The sequence below is a fragment of the Patagioenas fasciata genome, chromosome 4, assembly GCF_037038585.1.
Source record: "Patagioenas fasciata isolate bPatFas1 chromosome 4, bPatFas1.hap1, whole genome shotgun sequence".
In the NCBI taxonomy this organism is placed as follows: domain Eukaryota; kingdom Metazoa; phylum Chordata; class Aves; order Columbiformes; family Columbidae; genus Patagioenas; species Patagioenas fasciata.
In genome coordinates, this window is record NC_092523.1 from 20,429,830 (window position 1) to 20,449,440 (window position 19,611).

Genomic DNA, 19,611 nt, shown 5'->3' on the forward strand with positions numbered 1-19,611 from the left:
CTGTTGTCAAGTATCAGGGTTTTTTTGATCTCCAAGTTGTTCTATAAACAGTAGGACTAAAGAACTTGTGTTTCCTATATGTTTGTTCCCTGTATGGTGAGGAAGTTTATGGGACAATACCATGAGCTCCTTCCTGCCTAATGGCAAAGTGTAGCTGTAGTATAGCTAAGGCATATGCTTGCTATCTATCCAAATGGCATGTGCGAAGTGACCAGCTGTGAAACAGTATGTAATTTCCAAGTTCTGCTTGTCTTTTTAAATTATGACAGTGTTCTGGAAATGTCTATCCAGCCTCCAGTTTTCATAATATTTGCAGCAACTTAGTTACTCTTAAAAATTCCTTTTTTTTTTTTTTCCAACTTAATTAAAACTGATTTATGGGTTCCAAAGTTATTGCAAGGATAGCTGATCAGTTTTATAGCATAAGCTTAATTTTTTAGTAAACTGGGAAACTAAAGCAAAGAAGGAGTACTAGCTGTTAGTAGAATTGTATGCCTGTTCTGTGGACACATTAGTGTGTCCATATTTTCCAGAATCCATTAATGCCTTGGAAGAAAAGATGCCATCTCTCTAAATTGCTGAATTCTAAGTTGTAACTTCTAATATAGCTCATCTGATTTTCTTTAGGATGAGACTTTTTTTGCTCAGTCGTCTTGGCCTCACAGGCATCTGCATGTTTTAATTCAGGAGTGCAGCTTATCTATATGATTGCTGAACGTTAATGATTGTGTTGGTGTCTGATTTTCCCATATTTCCCGGAGAGCTCAGGCTGCCCGGTTTGAAGCAGCAGTAGGCAGGAGTTGCAGAACGGAAATCTCCCTGTGAGTTAGTGTGTTCCATGTACTGCGCACTCAGTAGTCCTGTGTTGGTAATCATTTTTAAACTGGTCAAGATACAATTGAGACGGTAGTAGCTGCTAACTGAAATCTTGAATTTGATTGTTTAGTACTTCAAAATAGTTCTGGCAATTTACTTTTCCTTCTGACCTGAATGTACGTGAAAGGATGAGACAATGTTTTGAAAAGAAGTTGGGTTCAGAGCACAGCGGTTGGGAGTCTTTGCAACGCTGCTTAGGCACGCTTATCATGCAGTCACATCCTTACACAAGAATCTGTGCCAGCACAGGCATTATTCTGGCAAACTAGTGTTGTAGCAGTCAAGGGTTCAAGATCATGCACAAGTTAGGTGCTGTTGGGTAAAACTTTATTTTAAAATACTAGTTCCTTAACCACTTAGAATACCTAGGTCAAGTAAAATTTGTCTCAGAAACATTCTTGTTTTCAAGTTGGCTTCATAGTTTATAGTGTACCTCATTAAGATGCAGGGAGAAGTTTTACCAGTAATTTGCATCTGTGTGGAGTTTAAACTTGACAAACCTGAAAAGCAAGGCTGCTTGAGTTAAGTATGATTCACACAACTTCTATTTTAAAAAAATGGACAATAATAACTGCTTTGAATTTGTGCTCTGGAGATTTTTTTTCTTGTGCAAAGTGTCCCGTAAAAGCTATGTGAGCGCAATAGGAGCATATGTAACTATGTAAGAAAACTGTAACGTTATAATATCAGAAGAAAGGATGATAAGGTGTTAGCCTGGTGACATCCCAGACACATAGTCTAATCTTTTCATATGGTTGTTGTAAATGTACTCTGATAAGGAGGAGTAAAAATGTATTTTTGGAATGTCCGTTTAGTTATCTTGTTCAGGAATCATTGACCCATTTACTACAACAGTTATTAATAGTATTATCGTATTTGGTGATAGATATTGTGGAGATTGTTTCTCTAGCAGTTTGCTTCTAAATATTTGGAGTTTTTCAATTAAAAATAGCAGTAATTGAAAGGAACTTCTTGCTTGGTATACATACTCTATTTTGGTCTTTCAGTAGTAAAGTACTTGTTAAATGGGAATCTGAATTTCTGTGTCTTTCCTATGTGGGAATGCTCCAGTAAATATCGCAGGGGCTGTAGTTGAAGTATATATTAATCTGTTGAAGTCATAGAAATAATCTACCTGTGAATCAATTCAACAATAACCCATCCAAAGCTTTAAAATCTACTAAAACACATATTTCTAAACTGCAGAGGGAATGTAACCTAATTTTACTGTCTAGTTATGTGACTTTAAAAGTCTAACAATAATTTGCTTATATAAAATTATCCCAGTTGGAGATCTTTAGCACAACCACATGGGAAAAGATTGATGATGAAGAATGGCCTCCAAATGCTTTAGCTGTCCTAGAAAGTTGAAAAAGAGCCTTCTAATTCTCCCTCTTTTTTGGGATATGTGTTTTTTGCTGCTGTTTTTGTATTCATGGGATGATGTATTCATAAACTTAATTACAAAACAATATAATTGAGATTGATTAATTTGAGGATACTGACAGCTCATTTTGCAACTGTGCCCAGTTAATGTTAGTGTAACTACATAATTCCTGGGTGATGCAATAAAAAAAATCTGAAATCTAGGAAACCCTATAATTTTTTAAAACAAGTTGGTGTAAAATATGGCTTTGTTAAAAAGTATATGTATTCACAGGGTTTGTGTCATCATTTTAATCTAAAGAAGAGATGAATTTTATTTGCCAATTTGGAAATAATTGTTTGCATCGAAACCTGCTTATGAGATGATAACCTCTTCTCTGCTTACATGGTGATACCATTTGTGAATTGTTTTGCAAGTCTAGAATCAGTGGATGAGACATAGTTGCATAGAAGCAAGCTTCTATAACTCTAGCAATTCCTTTTAACTGCTTCCATTTTGTATTTTGAAGGTTTAGAGCACTATGGAAATTGGAGGAAGAAAGGAAATGAGAGGGGTACAGACTGTAATACTACTGTATTTTTGGTTTTAATATTCTACAATATAAAAAGTGGAAATTTAACTCAACTGGCTGATTTGTTGGAAGAAGGAGATGGTAGGGAGTTGCCTGCATTTCCTAAAGGTGACGTATGAGAATATGGTAAAGATTTTTTTTTTAAATGGCTCTTGAAACTTTTACTTTGGTGAGCCAAGCACTGTATATTCTATTGCTGTCAGACCTTACAGCTCCATACATTCCCTTTACTGATCTTGTTTTAGAATTGTGTGTTTTTTTTTTTTTTAATTACATTATTTAAAATACAGTGAAGTGGGTCTAAACTGAAGATGCACCAGATTCCTAATAACGTGCTGCTATCAAAGTGGGAGGTCCCATTCTCCTCAAAGTATTCCTGTTCATTGCATTGTAGTGATGCTGGCAGTTGCTGGGTTCGTGACTGAATCAATAAATTTCACTTTCCTTCCTTTCATTCCCTCCTCCCCCAAAATATACTTTTGTTCTGGGTTACTGGTTTGTATCTGTTTGTGGGAAGGTCTGACAAGTGCTGTGGTTTGGTGCGTATGGTGGGTCAGCGTAGCTGGGGAGAAGCTGGCAGGCAAGTCTTGTGTTTGGTGGTGACAAATTAACTCTGCTGCCTGTGAAGCCGCAGTCTTACCTGTGAACTGGAGTGGCTGGGACACAGACATGTCTGCTTACCCTGACCTAGCAGGGAGATGGGAGAGGCATTTGTGACAGTGGTGACTTAAACTGTCACAGCAAGACTTGGCTGAGTTGGTCAGCTTAAACCTTACAGATGTTAGTATACTTAGCTGTCATTTTGCATTAAGTTCTGACTGCATTTGGGGTGAGAGTCTTATAACTGTCCTAAGCTAAACTTTGACTAAGGATGTTAGTCTACTAGTAAGATTTCTTAATTATGCTTAAGTCGTGGGTTTTTTGCAAGTCGTTTTCCTTAAAGAATTCTTCTGTGTTTTATTTTCTTACACATAGTTCTTTCCCATGAGAGTTACAGGCTTGCTAGAATGCAAGAGAATACAAGCTTAGCTGCTTCTTCTGTGTGATCTTTTTTGGCTTCTGTTGAAGTTGAATTTGCTGAGATGACCAAGTATCTTTCTGCAATCCAAAACGCTGGTTTCTGTGTCTCTTCTGCTTCCCAGTGTATTAGTAGTGTGACAGATTGATGGGCTGAGTTGGCTCCCTCTGAAGGTCTGAGCTCTGCAGGTGGTGCAGTGGAAGCTGGTTGAGAAGCTTGGAGCAGGACAGTAAGCCCCTTAGGAACAGATTAGTACGTGCTCCTTGTTTTTCTGCTAGGAAGCAGTCACTGTAGTAATGAAGCTTCTTTGTTTATGTGGGTATAGAGTAAGGAAAAGCACATGGAAGAGTAATTAACTTATTACTTGAATAGAGCAGTGGTTAGAAATTTTGAACTGACCAATGACTATCCCTGTCAAGAACCTGTTACCTCTTTAAGAGATGTTCAAAAGAAATACGTATTTGCCTCTATGGCTAGTGAGGTTAGGCTGGCTTTTTGAGAATCTTCCTCCTTTGAAAGTTCAGTATGGTTCTTTACCACTTCTTTGCAAAATCATTCACAATTTCTGCTTCCATTATGTATTTTTGGCATTACAGTGAACTATGGCAATTCAAAGAAAACCATGAGCCTTAAGTTTTTGTGGTTTTTGTTCACTTTTTTTTTAAGTTGCCTTTTGCACAGAATGTGAATGCTTATCTTCCAATTAAGGTATATTAAAAGAGAGAAAGCTGTTCTCTGAGCAGTGCAGACATTCAATCATTGAAAGCAAGACTGAGGAAATCCTCAGTTACTGTAGTATAGTGGAGGGTTCCTGTGTTGGCAGGAAAGCAGTCTAAAAAGGCTCATCTTTTATCTAAATCGTGACTTCTGTCAAGTAATTGGGCAACAACGGTAACAGTCAGTAGGTTTATTAAATTTGATTCCTGATGCATCTGAAAAATCCTTCTTCAGAGTAAATCTTATTTTCAATTATGGGCAGATGGTAACTGTAAAAAGCACTGCTTTATTATTCAATAGCTCTGTTCTTACCATACTTAAAACATTAATTTCTTAAAAGGTAGCTGCTTATTTTTTAAAGAGTTGCTTGTACTTAAATTATGATTTAGAAAGGGACATAGAATCACTTTCTTAAGAAAGAAAAGTTAAGTTCACTAGCAAAAGGTATATTCATAGGTGATATGCAAGGTGAGATACAAGGGGAAATTTACTGTGCTAGGTGGACAAGAGGAATCCTAATAACTGCACACCAAGCAAAGTAGTTGTCACTGGAAGCTGTGAATGTGGGATGTTACATGGGGAAGCTTCAGACTGTTTTTATGTATTAGCAGTATACCTTATTTTAGTAGCCAGTTTTGTGAACTACATGCAGATGTTTTCCTTTTTCTTAACAGTCTCTCATTTTTTATTTCAGTGGATGCAGATAAGACTAATGAGCCTTATATTGCACATTCCTTATGCAGTTACAATAGCTGAGCCAAATTATATTGTGTTTTAGGGATTGAGATTGTGTTGCCATGCTGATTTTTCAAGCTGATAACTCAGTTGCTAAGGTGCGTGCAAATCTGCAGTTTCCACTGAACATTTGAGCCAATGTTATTAGGGAATCAATCAAAAATAAATAATAACGTGAATATATGAATATAAAGGAATCTTAAATTGAGTGTGGTTTTTTTTTATGATGTTTCTCCCATTCTACAGTATTCCAACATTTTAATGGTATCCTTTAAATTGATAATATCTAAGTTCTTTAGTTTACTTGAGCTCTTTGGGCTACTGTAGCTTCTTGCAGCAGATACCTACAGTAAAAAGCAAAAGCAGGGGAAACACATCTCCAGATATATGCTTAGGCACTTTATTGTTCTTAAATAAGCTGTCATTACTGACTTTCGTGCCTTACTTAGTGTGGCAGTTGTGTGAATTCTGTCTGGATTAAAATTATGTCCATTGTGGACAAGACCTTTGATTTTTAAAATTGTAAGTATAATGATTTACTGGATGGAGTTTTTTCCAAATGTAGATAGATTAGTATGAAGAGGTGAATTTGTGTACTTGTGTAAGTTGTTTAAAAGTGAGCCTATTTACTGAAACAGTGTATTTAAATTGCAGTTGTGGTTCTGTGATTTTCTTTTTACTGGGATTGGAAGAGAGTGAGGACAATAATGAAAGCAATGTGGGAGGATGAAAGCGGGTCAAAAAAGGGAGAGGGAGTTTCTAATTGAACCAGTGACTTCTAGTGAGAGGGCGTGACTAAATGAAGCAGAGCTTTTTTTTTTTTTTGTATTTTTGTCAGTATTATTTGATGCAGTGCCAAAAGTGTATATAGTGCTGTACAGTAGAAGACTTGTTTCAAGCACGTAACATGTTCCCTGTCCTGGAGGACTTAAATTCTGTGAGTATAGGCCGGAGCAGTACAGGATCATGCAGTACAAAGATGTGATAGCGCATGGTTGGTGGCATTCACCCTGGAGCAGGTGGGTCTCTTTTTTTTTTTTTTCTTCTTCTTGAAGAGAGGAATGTTTTGTGTACCAAGAACTTACTGGTTTTGTGATTTCAAGGGCTGCTGTGCCCCTACTTCCAAAGAGCCACAGTGTGGTTGGACCACCCATCATTTGCTCTTTACAGGGGAGAAAAGAACTTTAGGAGTAGGAGAAATGCTAGCATTGTTCATGTCCCTTAGACATTATTAAATGATGAGGTTTTAATTAATTTTGTCTCTTTTTATAGGATGGATAAGAAAGGGTACATTGAGTCAATAGTATTTCAAAGCAGATTGGTTTAGCTTGGCTCTTTGTACCTTACGTGTGAATATGAAAACTGCATTTATTTTTAAAAATGGGTTAGCTTTTAGTTCAACTCCTAATCTTCAGGACAAAGTCTTTATAGCAATTTTTATTACAGTAGGCACCCTAATGAGAATCTAGGGGTTAAGTGCTGCCGTCTGGCAAAAGTGAGTGTGAGCTGATGACTGCATGTGACTCTGTTAGTGCACGTGTTCATCCTCAATGATGCACCAGCCTGCGGCGTGATGATGGATCAGGAAATGGTCGTTCTGCTGACTCCAGAGGATTGCACTTACCGAAACAGTTGCACCTGGAGAGAGCAACAGGGGAGATAGGTGTTGTTTCTTCAGCGGTTGCCATACCTCAGATGTGTGATATTACAAAAAGAACAAGAGCCCCTGAAATGCATCATTTGTCTGTGTACTTAGTTACGTATGTCATATTAAATAAATCTGAATATGTTCAAAGCCAAAAAAGAGAGAACACTTCTAAGATATATAAAACACTGCAAAGTAATGGATCTGAATAGTCTTTGGTGTCTTCTACTCCTTTCTTAGAGCTGGTCACAGCAGTATTTTTATTGAGGAGGCAACACAGCAGCAACTTCTGTGGTTCTGCTAAGTAGAAGGAAATACTAGAAGACCAAAAAGTGTTTAGGGTGTGAGTACTCTAATGATTTAAAAACTCTTAAGATGCTACGCAGGTAAAGCCATAGTAGTTAGGGACACTCACGGTGTAGGGTGTCATGTTAGGCTGTATGGCATAAGTTACCACAATATGTAAAGATCAGTGGAAGGCAAAGAGAAAAAAGTGTGGGATGTGAAAGGGGGTAGCCTGAGAAAAATAAATCTGCTTAGAACTTTGTGAAGAACGAAGGTTGAGTGGAATCGTGGGTTGTGGATTATAGTGTCTTAGAGAAGAATTACTTGATCACCTGTCTTTTCTCTTGACAATATAAGCTTGTTTATTTTAGTTCTTTCCCATTAGTTTGTGTTTCCAGTGTGTTGCTTATTTATGCTGGATGTTACTGATAGTACAACTGTCTCTGTTTCCCTTAATGATCAGACCTGTGGAGATTGTTTTGGACAAGAGAAAATTTTCCTTTTGAAGGTCTTTGATTTAGCCATTAGTATGGTTCATTTATTCAATATCCTCATTCCTTGAAAAGATAAGTGAGAAATGTTCTATTTGAGCATAAGTAATATTAATTGTTTGTGTTTTCTTCCATCTTAACTGAATTCATATATTCAATTGTATGGGTTTTTTTATTAACCTCTTAGAAATTGTGCCCTTTAGGTGTTCTGGTTTTTTTTAATTGTGAGTTGCATGTGTAGAACATAACTTTTTTTGAGCTGCACATTTTTACCATTGACAAATTGTAACAGTGCCCTATTTTCAGCTTCATTTAAAAAACAAAGCATATCAGTGTGGAATAAGGTGTACTTAGAGAAAGCAAATATATCAGTTATCTCCAATAGCAAACAAATATTAGAAGTGAAGTGAATCAGTAGCTACCTTTAGTGTGTATTTCATAGGCCAGTCATAGCTGAAACCACTGTATGAAATTTTGTGGTATTTTTTATATACCGGCTCATACTATATCATAAATGGCCATTTTTTAATATGCAGGAATTCTCTTTGTGTCTGTGAAACCACCAGATGGGATAACATTTCCAAGCGATAGATGATCTCTTCCCTTGGGAGTTGTGTTCTAAAATATTTGTAAGAGAACATGGTTGTGTAGGTGAATGCACAGAAATATTTTCAGTGTTTGCATCTTGACAAGCATCTGTGTGCAGGAAAAGATACATTAACAGAGAATTCCTGTGTTTTAAAACTTAAATCTGCTGCTTTGCTTTTACTGTTGCTGTAACAAGTTATTCTAAATGTAGAAATCTACAAAAATGAAGCAAGGCTGATGTGGAGTAGTTGAGTCTTCCAGTGTAGGTTGCAATATCCTGCTTTATCTGTATGAAACGTTTTTAACAAATGGAAGATTAAGGGATAGCTCCTGAGAACTGTTCAGTGTGTCCTGTGCATGGACGCTGTTGTATGTATGTTGGCTTTTATAATTTTAAGCATGTTTGAAGTCCATGAGTATGGACTTTCCTCAGTACTTCATTGGTTCCTCACTAATTTGTCTGTGGTAAGCAAACTGAAGCTGGAAATGGGCAGGGGAAAGAGAATTAAAAGAAACAGAGAAAATTGAGTCCCAGTCTACTACTTGAATCTGTCTCTTTCACTTTTTTTTAGATGATGTCTTTGTTAAATGGCTGAAAAGGAATACTTTAAGTTGGTCTTCAAACTTTAAATGTCAAAATAGAAAACCTAGTATTTCACTTTCCTAGATCTTAGACAACCTCAGTAGGCCATGTACACCTAGTGAGCTCACATACTGGTGAGCTTGTGGTACACCACGTTTAATAGGTTTGTGATAACTGATCACATAGCAACTTGAAATGGATTATTTGAAAAGCATTTATATTTCTTATAGTAAAAGCAGTAGGCCCTGTTATGATGAGGGTTGTCTTGTGCTAAAAGCTGAATGTACATTTGAAAGACTTTCTGGCTTTCCAGTTATGTAGCAGTTGTTTTAAAGTTGAGGGAGAATGATAAAAAAATACCTGTAAATGACTTGTCTTTTTAAAATTTATTTCTTTAAAGGACTGTTGTTTCACTATCGAATCCCAAACTTTCCAGATTCTTTCATAAGTTTCCTGACTGTATAAGAGATCTAGGAGAAGGTTGCATCTGACAGCTGACTGTGTTTTTTTAGAACTGGGATTAAGCGACACACAGATGTTTCTTTTGCTATACTCCTGACTACAGTATAGTAATTGAATGGCAATATTTCTTCCTCCCCAGTCCTGTCACACTTAGTGGCTTTTGGGATTCCAACTATTTGGTAGATATTAGAAACGCTGGAACTTAACTTCAGCCTCTTACCAAACTTCATTGTCACTTCATGATGTTGGAGAGTAGAGGTTGGAATTTCTGATGTTCTTTCTTTCTGAATTGCTTAGTGTACTTTGAAACTTCTCTAGAGATTATATCTGAAATTATTTTCATTAGATTCCTTTTGTTTCAAGCATTGCTTCCCTCAGACCTCCTTTGAGGAAGTAAAAACTTTCTTTAGTCACTCTATTCTGTGTTTAATTTAGTATTCTTAATCATTTCTCTCTCCTGGTAAGCCTGTGTGAAGCTTATGTCTCAAAACCTATTTATTTGACAGCTTTTTTTTAAGGCAAGTGGGACTTGCCACTCAGTCTTCAGGTCTTATACTGCCCTGGATTAGTGATTGCCATATCTTATTTCTAACAATGTTGAGAGGCTTGTGCTTCAGGAGAATGAACTGGAACAATTGCACTGAACAGTTACGGGATAACTTCCTTTCAGGGAAGTTCCCTTCTGAGTGCTTGTCTGGAATTGTTTCCAGAATCCATACTGAGGTATTGCAGTTACCTCTTGTAGCTTACTAAAGAGTTCCTCTGACATGTTCTGCAGCAAATACTGTGATATGTGCTGTACCTGGACTAATAAATTAATTGTTTTTGCTATTCAGGAAAAATGTTAGGCCCTTGCTAGATCAGATCAATTAAAAACACCAAAAGGTGTGTAGGTCCAGCTGGACGTGATTTGACAGTTGGACTTCAGGGTGAAATTTCTCCAACAAACAGGCACTCTGCCATTTCAAAATCCAGCATGTTTCCTATGTAGAAAGCATCCGTTTTTCTGTAGATTTCTCATTGTACTGAGTCTGACTGGGATGGAGTTAATTTTCTTTGTAGCAGCTGGCATGGTGCTGTGTTCTTTATGACCAAAACAATGTTGATAACACACTAATGTTTTAGCTCTTGCTGAACAGTGTCTGCACAGCATCAAGGCCTTCTCTGTGTCTCATTCTGTGTCCATCCCCCCACAGTGACTGGGGGATGCACAAGAGATTAGGAGGGGGCACAACCAGGCAAATGACTGGAACTAACTAAACAGGTATTTCCATTCCATGCCATATAATGTTATGCTCGGCAATAAAATGATGAGGAGGGGGCTTTAGAGAGGTTACCCAGCTTTTGCTTTGGAACTGGCTGGTCATCAGACTACCTGTGGGAGGTGGTGAGTGATTCGCTTTTGTTTTTCTCTTATTCCACTTTTTTTTTTTTTGTTAAACAACTTTTATCTCAACCTACAAGTTTCCTTGCATTTTACTCATTGCTTTTCTCTTCACCCATGTGATGGTGGGAGGGGGTAAGCAGCCGTGTGGTGCTTAACTACCTGTTAGGCTTAGGCCCCAACACCCCAACACTTCATGCTTGTGTGAGGCAAAAAGAAAATAAAGAGATCTCAACTCAGATCTCAACACATGGATATCTACTATAGTGGGTTTTGATTCTTCAGGGTGAGGGAAGTATTTTGCTTTTATTTTCAGTGTTGAAATTTTTTAAGACACCATGAAAACTTTTGTCACAAAAAAAGTCGACAGAGAAAAGTAACTGTAGTGTATTTTTACTAGTCTTTGTATATTCTGGAGTTAAATCTGAATGTTTTGCCTTGCCATAGGCTTTTCTTCTGCCTCCTCTCTCATAATGTTCTCAGGTCCATTCTTCTCACCACGTCTTAGTTGGCTACTCGTGTCTTCCCATTCTCAGTCCTCACTGTTCCTGCTGTTCCCTCCATGTTGACCCCTCCAACATGCTTGCTTTCTGCTCAGCTGTTATTCCTACTGTATTCAAATTTGACAATCTCTTTTGCTTTTTTCCTCTCTGGAGAGCATTATGTACAGAAAGAACCATACTGTTCCTACTAAATGCCAAAAATTGTGTCAGTCTATAGGCCAAGTGAAGATAGAATTCTTAAGGCAGATTACTAAAGTTTGGTTCCATTTGAAGGTTTTGGAAATATGTTTTCAAGGCTCCTGTGCTTGATAAATAAAGGTGAATGGACTTTCTCAGGCACTGTAAAAAAGGGTGTTCTTGACTGAAGGCTAACACCAGAAAAATTTTAAGTTCATATTCCAGGCAGGAGGGTGCTAGAGCAGTTTAGTGACCACAGATTTTGAGTTAAAGTTGAGGATGGGACAGCATGTGGGTGTTGTGTGTTTTTTTTGTTTTTGTTTTTTTGTTTTATTGGGTTTTTTTAATATATTTTGTTCTTGCAAATGGCAAAACTGTCTTAGTTAATTTTAATTAATTTATTTTTCCTTCAGAAGTTGGCTTGACACATAGAACCATTGGAAAAAAACTTAACTGTTTGGCTGAACTTCTATCTCCAGACAGTGAGACTGTATAACAGAAAAAGAGCTTGATACTTTTAGTAGAGGCATATAATAAATTATAACTTTTCTCTGTGCTCCTTTGTAGATGCTGGAAACAGTGGAAATTCATGCTACTGCAGCCATGGAAGACTCTAGCATAGTACATACTGTGTCTGAGCTAGGAATTCCAAATAGGATTTGGTTTTCTGGTATTTTCTGGAGACATTTGAAACTTACCCTGTATGTTGTGTCATGTTTTTACCTAACCTGAGGATATTAAAAGTTTGAGCAAAAGTAGTTAATGTACTTTTAACATTACTGTTAGTGCATTTGTTCATTTCCATAGATACTTGAGGGACAGTAAAGAGGTAAAAAAGACAAAGTTCACTTCTCATTCTCTGAATGGGGAAAAGGAGTTTTGAGTAAAAGTCTGAATGGCAAACTTAGGACTTGCTGAGTGAAAAGGTTAGACTTGAAAAGAAGAATTTGAGATACGGTGTGGGAGAAAAATTATGCCTACAGTGCAAAATGTGGAAGTGAAATCAATTTATGCAAAGCATCACTAGGCAAAATATATGAAACAATACATACAAACTAGTGGTTTGAGTAAATACAGGAGTGTGAAAAGAATTATTAGAACAAGGATAACTTGCTGCAACAGCAAGTGATGATGGTGTCACTAGTGCTCATACTCAAGTTTGTAGTGCAGTGTGTTAGGGAAATACTAACAGAACACAGTTTGTACTATATTAGTTTTGTGAGTTGAAATGGCAGCTTGACTGTATGTCTGGAATTCAAATACAGTACACCCGAAACAGTGCTTCGTCTTGGATTGTAAAATAAAATAAAAAATGAAAAATTAAAAACCAAACAAAATCCTCACAAACAAACATCAAAACAGGAAAGGAACTTCCTTCTGATATAAGGATATATAACTTATAATTAGGGTTTTGTATTATACATATTTAGCTTGTTTAATAACTACTGTAAGAATAGTTTCCTCTCCTGTATAATTTTGTTATCCATCAATCTGTGTATTTTCAAGATGTGGACAAAGAGAAGGAATAGAAATACAGAATATAAAAAGAAATTCCAGAAAAGTGAAATCCAGGGAAACATGTATGCAAGAAAAATGTTGAGGTCTCTGTCATCTCTGACAAGTGACCTTGAAATGTCTGAACTGGCTCGTTTTTCAACAGGCCAGTCAAATACAGAAGTTTGAAATAAATGTCTTGTTTCTACATCTTGAGTTTTGCAATGTGACTGACATTGTGGCATCCTGGGTCCAGTTGCTGCTGTGGAATGTGTCTGGTTCGTAGGAGTGTACATACTGGACTGTGCCTTCTAGTCAGCAGTAATGGATGGAAAAGAATATGAAAGGCATGGTAAATGTAGGCTGCTTCTTTTCCTTCTGGTAACTTTTTTGCTGCTAGTAGAACATGGTTTAGGTTTTCCTGAGAATAAGGTTGTAAAATTTAGGTCATTATGCTTAATAGAAGCTAATGGAGTTCTGTACCAGACTTCTGTTTAATCTTTTGAGTCCATTTGTGCTTTCAACCTCCACAATATCCTATAGCAATTTGTTTCACAACTTAGTTATAACAATGTTTGTAGAGCAAAGAAATTTTTAATTCAAAATGAATTTTGAATAAAATAGATATGTTACTCAATTCCTGTGTTTGTGGGAGAGAGAGAATAACTTTCCTTTTCACGTTTTGCCTATATTTTATTAGTCTCTTAGGTCTTTGCATTCATTTGTCACTTTTCTTTCATGCTCTCACTTTTGCTAAAGGCTGAAGAGTGTTAGCCATGTGCATATAGAAACTATTGATCATCCATATTGACTTTTGTGGTATCTTTTATTACTCTGGGAACTTTTTTCCACTATGTTTTCAGTGAACTTCAGGCAGTTTTCAGAATTGTGGTTGTGTGGCAGAATAAAGCTATGACAACGTAATGCTTGTGTTTCCTTTTCCATTCTTAATCATTCTTGAATTTTAAATCTGTGACTCTTGCTGTTGAGCTATGGAGGTTTCTTACTGGGTGTATAAGAATGCAATGTCAATCAACCTTGTTCATGTATGTATTGGCCACTTATTTAAATAAGTTGGTTTATGGTATTCCTATACAAGTCACATTACTTTTTCCTGAAATATAGTTCTCTCTGTGAAAATGTCTGTTGACCTAGTTTGTAGGTCAAGTCTTAAAGTTCTTACTTCCAAAGAGCATTTATGTGGTCTTTGAAATTATTTTGAGGTGGTACAGGAAAGGTTGTTCATTGACACCAAGGCTGGGGTACATAACCATCAGTCATCTGTCAAGATGACATTATTGAGGAAAAAGTAGATTAATTTATAGACAGTAAAAAACTGGACTTTAAGTAAATACGAGTGTTGAATTTCTTCCTATTCTACCTTTCCCTCTAATGTGTATTGAAGGCACAATAAAAACATCTATCATATTTAGTTTGCATCATCTCTTTGGAAGGTTCGTGTTGCTAAAGGTAGAATTTATGTCTTTGTGAGTTGTTACAGTGACATCATTAACTTTATTTTGGATGGAGGAGGCAAGGGAAAGCTGGCATGTGATTTATAAAGGTATTGCACTGAGCATCAAATGGTCAGAGTTTACCCTGCGCATCTCCAGAGTGACACAGTGCTTTAGCTTTGCCTCTAAAGAATGGGGATTTTGGTACTTATTCCTATGCTGTATATTCAGGATTTGACTAAAGGAAAAAAAAAAGGGGGGGGGGTGTTATTTATTTAAGTAATTGCAACTATTTTGTGTAGATGCCTGCTTAATAAAGCTCTGTTTAGGCAGCAATAAGTGTACGTGCAAGGGGAGTGTATCTGTGGTGCTCAGGAGTTCCTGCATGGGTACATGTTGCCTTAGGGGAGTGTAATATTTTGTCTGGGAGACTCTTTTGTGTTAATGCAGTTTCTGCTGTACTAGTGTCCTCATCTTGGATTGGATCTGTTGGCTGCAGTACAAGCAAGTGTGTTGTGCGAAATGCCTCCTTTGCTCCAAAATAGGCACCTCTTAATATTTTTCATGGTGAATTAAAATGTGCAGAGGAATTGAAACAAAGACTGTAGTTCTACTCAAAATCAGGCTGCTAATCTATAGGGATGTTGTTTGTCTGGAGAGTATTGCTTAAAGGTAATCTGTTGTCTAGTCAGTGAGTCACAGACAGCTGAATCCTCTGGCAGATATAATGATCCTAGGTCTTCAGGGGAGAATAGTAACTACACAGGTAGTGCTGGGGAGGTGGGATATGCACACCTACTCGCCCTTATCCAGGGAAAATCAGAGGCACAGGGCGTGCTTGGGAGATGAAGCTAGACAGATCGTGAGAAGATAAGCGGTGGAAGCAGAAGGGCTTTAGGATATAACATTCCTGCTGCCAAACTGCAAAGCTGTTTGGGTTTTTTAGTTGTCTTCCTGCATTACAAATATGACAATGCAGTGATACATACCACAGAGAAAAACATGAATGAAGTACATCTCCAATAGACCTTGTAATTTTAAATACATAGAAACAAATCTTGCAGCAAGAATTTTAGGGTCATTGTTTCATTTAAAGTTAAAATAAAGCTAAAGAAGTGAGCACTATACTGATAACAATAAAGTAAAACATGAAAGGAACCTCTGTCTGGTTGGAAAAAATAAATTTTAATTTCATTGTTTAAACTGAGGAAAATAATTTAACTTCATCTTGTTTATTCAATCCCTCTATGTGGAGTGGACTACCAGTACTTCAGAAGATTTATTTCTCAAGTCTTGAAAAATAGCTTCAACATTTGCTGAATGTTCTTTTCGTTCTGTTTTCAGGAGTGTGTTATTATGCTCATCTATATAAATGGCCATATTTTTACTCTGTACATTTCTAGAATTATTCAAATGAAATTGGAATTATTGAATCATTCTACCACCAATTGCTGTAGAGTTCTGGACAGATCCAGTGCACAAACAGAGGAATTTCATGTTACATCATTTAATGATTAACTTCTCCTAGGGAGCCTCCAACACTGTAGTAGGGCAATATTAGGAGAGGTTTTTTTCACTATCTAGGAAGTATAAAAGGAAAGATATGCCAACTCATCAAAGAGTACAACAAGTTGTAGAGATATTTATGAACACTGGCAGCAGAAGCACAGTCTCTTAGGCCTCAATTTATTTTTAGATAGAAAAGTGTTAAGCTAAGCTCATTTTGGTTTGGTTTGTTGTTGTGTTTTGGTTTTTTGTTTGTTTTGTTTTGTTCCCCCCATCCTTATTTTAGCTTGTGGTTATACTTCCTTACCAGGTCGAGCAGATGTACATTGCTGGGTACAGCCTTACTTTTTTCTGGTCTTTCACCTGACTGTTTTGGTTTAATCTGAGGATGATTTTGTTAATAAAAATGTTTCTGTCCTGTGTAAATTCAGAGTCTTAGTCTTCAGAATTGTCTGGGAAGTCTTAACCTAGCATAAAGAGTGTACTCTCTGAAGGACAGTGTTAAAGCACTGAAAGAAATACAGCTGTCTCAAAACACCTTATGGCTAAAAAATGCTAAGTGTGCAGCAGGATATTTCTGAGTCACACTCAGCTGCATTCCATGTGAGATTTTTCTTATAATTCTGTAGTGGCACATATAAAATGTGTTGTCATACTGTTTTTAAATAGTTGTCAAGGCAAAACGGGTTTCTGAGGAATTGTCCTGATGGGAAACATTCACGGTGATTTGGCGACTCAGCAATAAGTCTGTTAAGTTCGGTGTGTTGATAATAACTGCGTTTTGTTGGCATTTCTGGCCAATGCTATGGCAAAAATCTCCTGGTTATTTACGTGCTTGTGATATCTGAACTGTTCAAAAGCGATTCTGAGAGAAAGTAAATGTGAATTCAGCGAAGAAAGTTATCTGGTGCTCCAAATATTATAAAAAGCCTCTGCTATTGTGGGAAAAGCTGTTGCAAGGAGATGGTTGATATTTTATTAGTGATCTAAGAAATCACAGATAAGACACCAAATGCCAATACACTTTCAAAAAGTGTAGAATTAGGATAGTGTTTCACTGTAAAATTTTGAATAAAAACTTTTCTTTAAAATTAGCAACAACTTTTTTTTTTTTTTTTTTCCAGGAAATTTGGAGAGCGACCTCAACCGAAACGGCTCACCAGGTAAGCATGAACGATATTGTGGTTTTAACAATTTTCTAAAGTTACCCTTTTCATTCTCAGAAGGATTTCTAAGTTAAAAAATTGTGGCTTGCTAATCCTAGAATTTTGAATACCAAAACTTTTCAATTATTGTATGCCATCAGCAACCAGAAGTAAAATTTTGAATAGTAGGTGCCTTGTTTTTGATACTCAAAATGCTTTTTTAGAAATGGTATTGACTTCATGTATCTGTTATTGTAGATTATTGAGTAGGATGGCCCATCGCTGGAAGTGTTCAAGGCCAGGCTGAATGGGGCTTTGAGCACCTTGGTCTAGTGGAAGGTGTCCCTGCCTATGGCAGGGGGGTTGGAACTAGATGACCTTTAAGGTTCCTTCCAACCCAAACTGTTCTATGATTCTGTGTGATTCTGCTTAGTTTTGAATCACCAGGAATGAGCTGAATGTCTTTTCTTGGGTAAAAGTGTCCTGTGAGGTTACGTAAAATAACACTTTTTACTGCCAAAGTTTAGCTATTACTTTACTGCTGTCATGCAGCAGGTAAGAACAAAATGAACACAGTGCTGTCAAGGAGTGATCTTTACCAATTTTTTGTGAACCGTAAACAGTCAGAAGTAGCACCAAGTAATACCATCAATCCATTCTGAAAAGTGGTTAGAATGACTGTAGTACGTGATAACGTTCCTGGTCTGCCTGAAAAGCATTTATACTAGAAGCTGTTAACTAGTGACCGTTTTTTGAAACTATTGTAACACAGTCTGTGCAGCTATTTATTATTCTGTACCACTAACTGTGGTGATTATAAGTAGCTGCTGAGTTTAATATCCACTGTTTTCTTGAACTACAAAGGATGTGCAATTTTTGTGTAGCTTTGTGTGGTAATAGTGCTGTATAAAGACATGGAAACCCATTGTCACTCTGGCCTACTTCTGTTTTGAATGAAATTATGATGCCTTATGCTACAGCACGGGGTTGGGGGGAGCATTTACATTTTGTGTTGGGGATGTCATCTGTCTCATTGAATTTCTGGATAAGCTTCAGGTTAGCTTGTGTCACTGTTAAATGCAAAATTCATCTAAACTGACTTAATTTACTGAAAAAGAATTGCTGTTTCCTGTTGGCCTATTTTCAGGGATATTTCCCAAGTCTTGGGAAACGGGAGAGGTGCCTGAGGACTGGAGGAAAGCAAATGTTACTCCAGTCTTCAAAAAGGGCAGGAAGGAGGACCCGCGTAACTATAGACCAGTCAGCCTCACCTCCATCCCTGGGAAAGTGATGGAACGACTTATCCTTGGTGCCATCTCAAGGCATATTAGGGATAAGAGGGTCATTAGGGGCAGTCAACATGGCTTCAACAAAGGGAAGTCATGCTTGACCAACCTCATTGACTTTTATGAGGACATAACAAAATGGATGAATGATGGCAGAGCGGTGGATGTGGTCTACCTTGACTTCAGTAAGGCATTTGACACAGTCTCTCACAGCATCCTTAGAGCTAAATTGAGGGAGTGCGGTCTGGGATGATCGGATAGTGAGGTGGACTGTGAACTGGCTGAAGGAAAGAAGCCAGAGAGTCGTGGTCAATGGAGAGGAGTCCAGTTGGAGGCCTGTATCTAGTGGAGTGCCTCAAGGGTCAGTACTGGGGCCTGTATTATTCAATAGATTCATTAATGATTTGGATGAGGGAATAGAGTGTACTATCAGCAAGTTTGCTGATGACACCAAGCTGGGAGGAGTGGCTGACACGCCAGAAGGCTGTACTGCCATCCAGCGAGACCTGGGCAGGGTGGAGAGTTGGACAGGGAAAAATTTAATGAAATGTAACAAGGGAAGGTATAGAGTCTTACCTCTGGGCAGGAACAACCCCAGGTTCCAGTATAAGTTGGGGAATGACCTATCAGAGAGTAACGTAGGGGAAAGGGACCTGGGGTCCTGGTGGACAATGGGAAGACCATGAGCCAGCATTGTGCCCTTGTGACCAGGAAGGCCAATGGCATCCTGGGGTGCATTAGAAGGGGGGGTGGTTAGTAGGTTGAGAGAGGTTCTCCTTCCCCCTGCTGTGCCCTGGTGAGACCCCATCTGGAATATTGTGTCCAGTTCTGGGCCCCTCAGTTCAAGACGGACAGGGAACTGCTGGAGAGAGTCCAGTGTAGGGCAACAAATTTGATTAAGGGAGTCGAGCATCTCCCTTATGAGGAAAGGCTGAGGGAGCTGGGTCTCTTTAGCTTGGAGAAGAGGAGACTGAGGGGTGACCTCATTAATGTTTAGAGATATCTAAAGGGTGAGTGTCACGAGGACGGAGCCAGCCTTTTCTCAGTGGCAACCAATGATAGGACAAGGGGTAATGGGTTCAAACCGGAACACAAAAGGTTCCACTTAAATTTGAGAAGAAACTTCTTCTCAGTGAGGGTGACAGAACACTGGAACAAGGCTGCCCAGGGAGTTTGTGGAGTCTCCTACTCTGGAGACATTCAAAACCCACCTGGACACATTCCTGTGTAACCTCATCTAGGTGTTACTGCTCCAGCAGGGGGATTGGACTAGATGATTTTTCAAGGTCCCTTCCAATCCCTGA

The 19,611-nt window shown here is 37.8% G+C and overlaps 1 protein-coding gene across 6 annotated transcripts in view; it reads left to right on the top strand.

Annotated features, from left to right (window-relative positions):
* RBPJ (recombination signal binding protein for immunoglobulin kappa J region) overlaps positions 1-19,611 on the top strand; it is a 160,800-nt gene that overhangs the window by 109,935 nt on the left and 31,254 nt on the right. For 5 of the 6 annotated variants that reach the window (XM_071807379.1, XM_065837053.2, XM_071807380.1 and 2 more), the window contains one exon: positions 17,001-17,039. Coding sequence is in view for 3 of the 6 variants with exons in the window: in XM_065837053.2 (XP_065693125.1) it covers positions 17,001-17,039 (39 nt within the window). In the remaining 3 variants the exon portion in view is untranslated. Of the gene's footprint in view, positions 1-6,250; positions 6,324-17,000; positions 17,040-19,611 lie in introns of those variants that run through there. The other variant, XM_071807377.1, reaches the window with a different exon arrangement.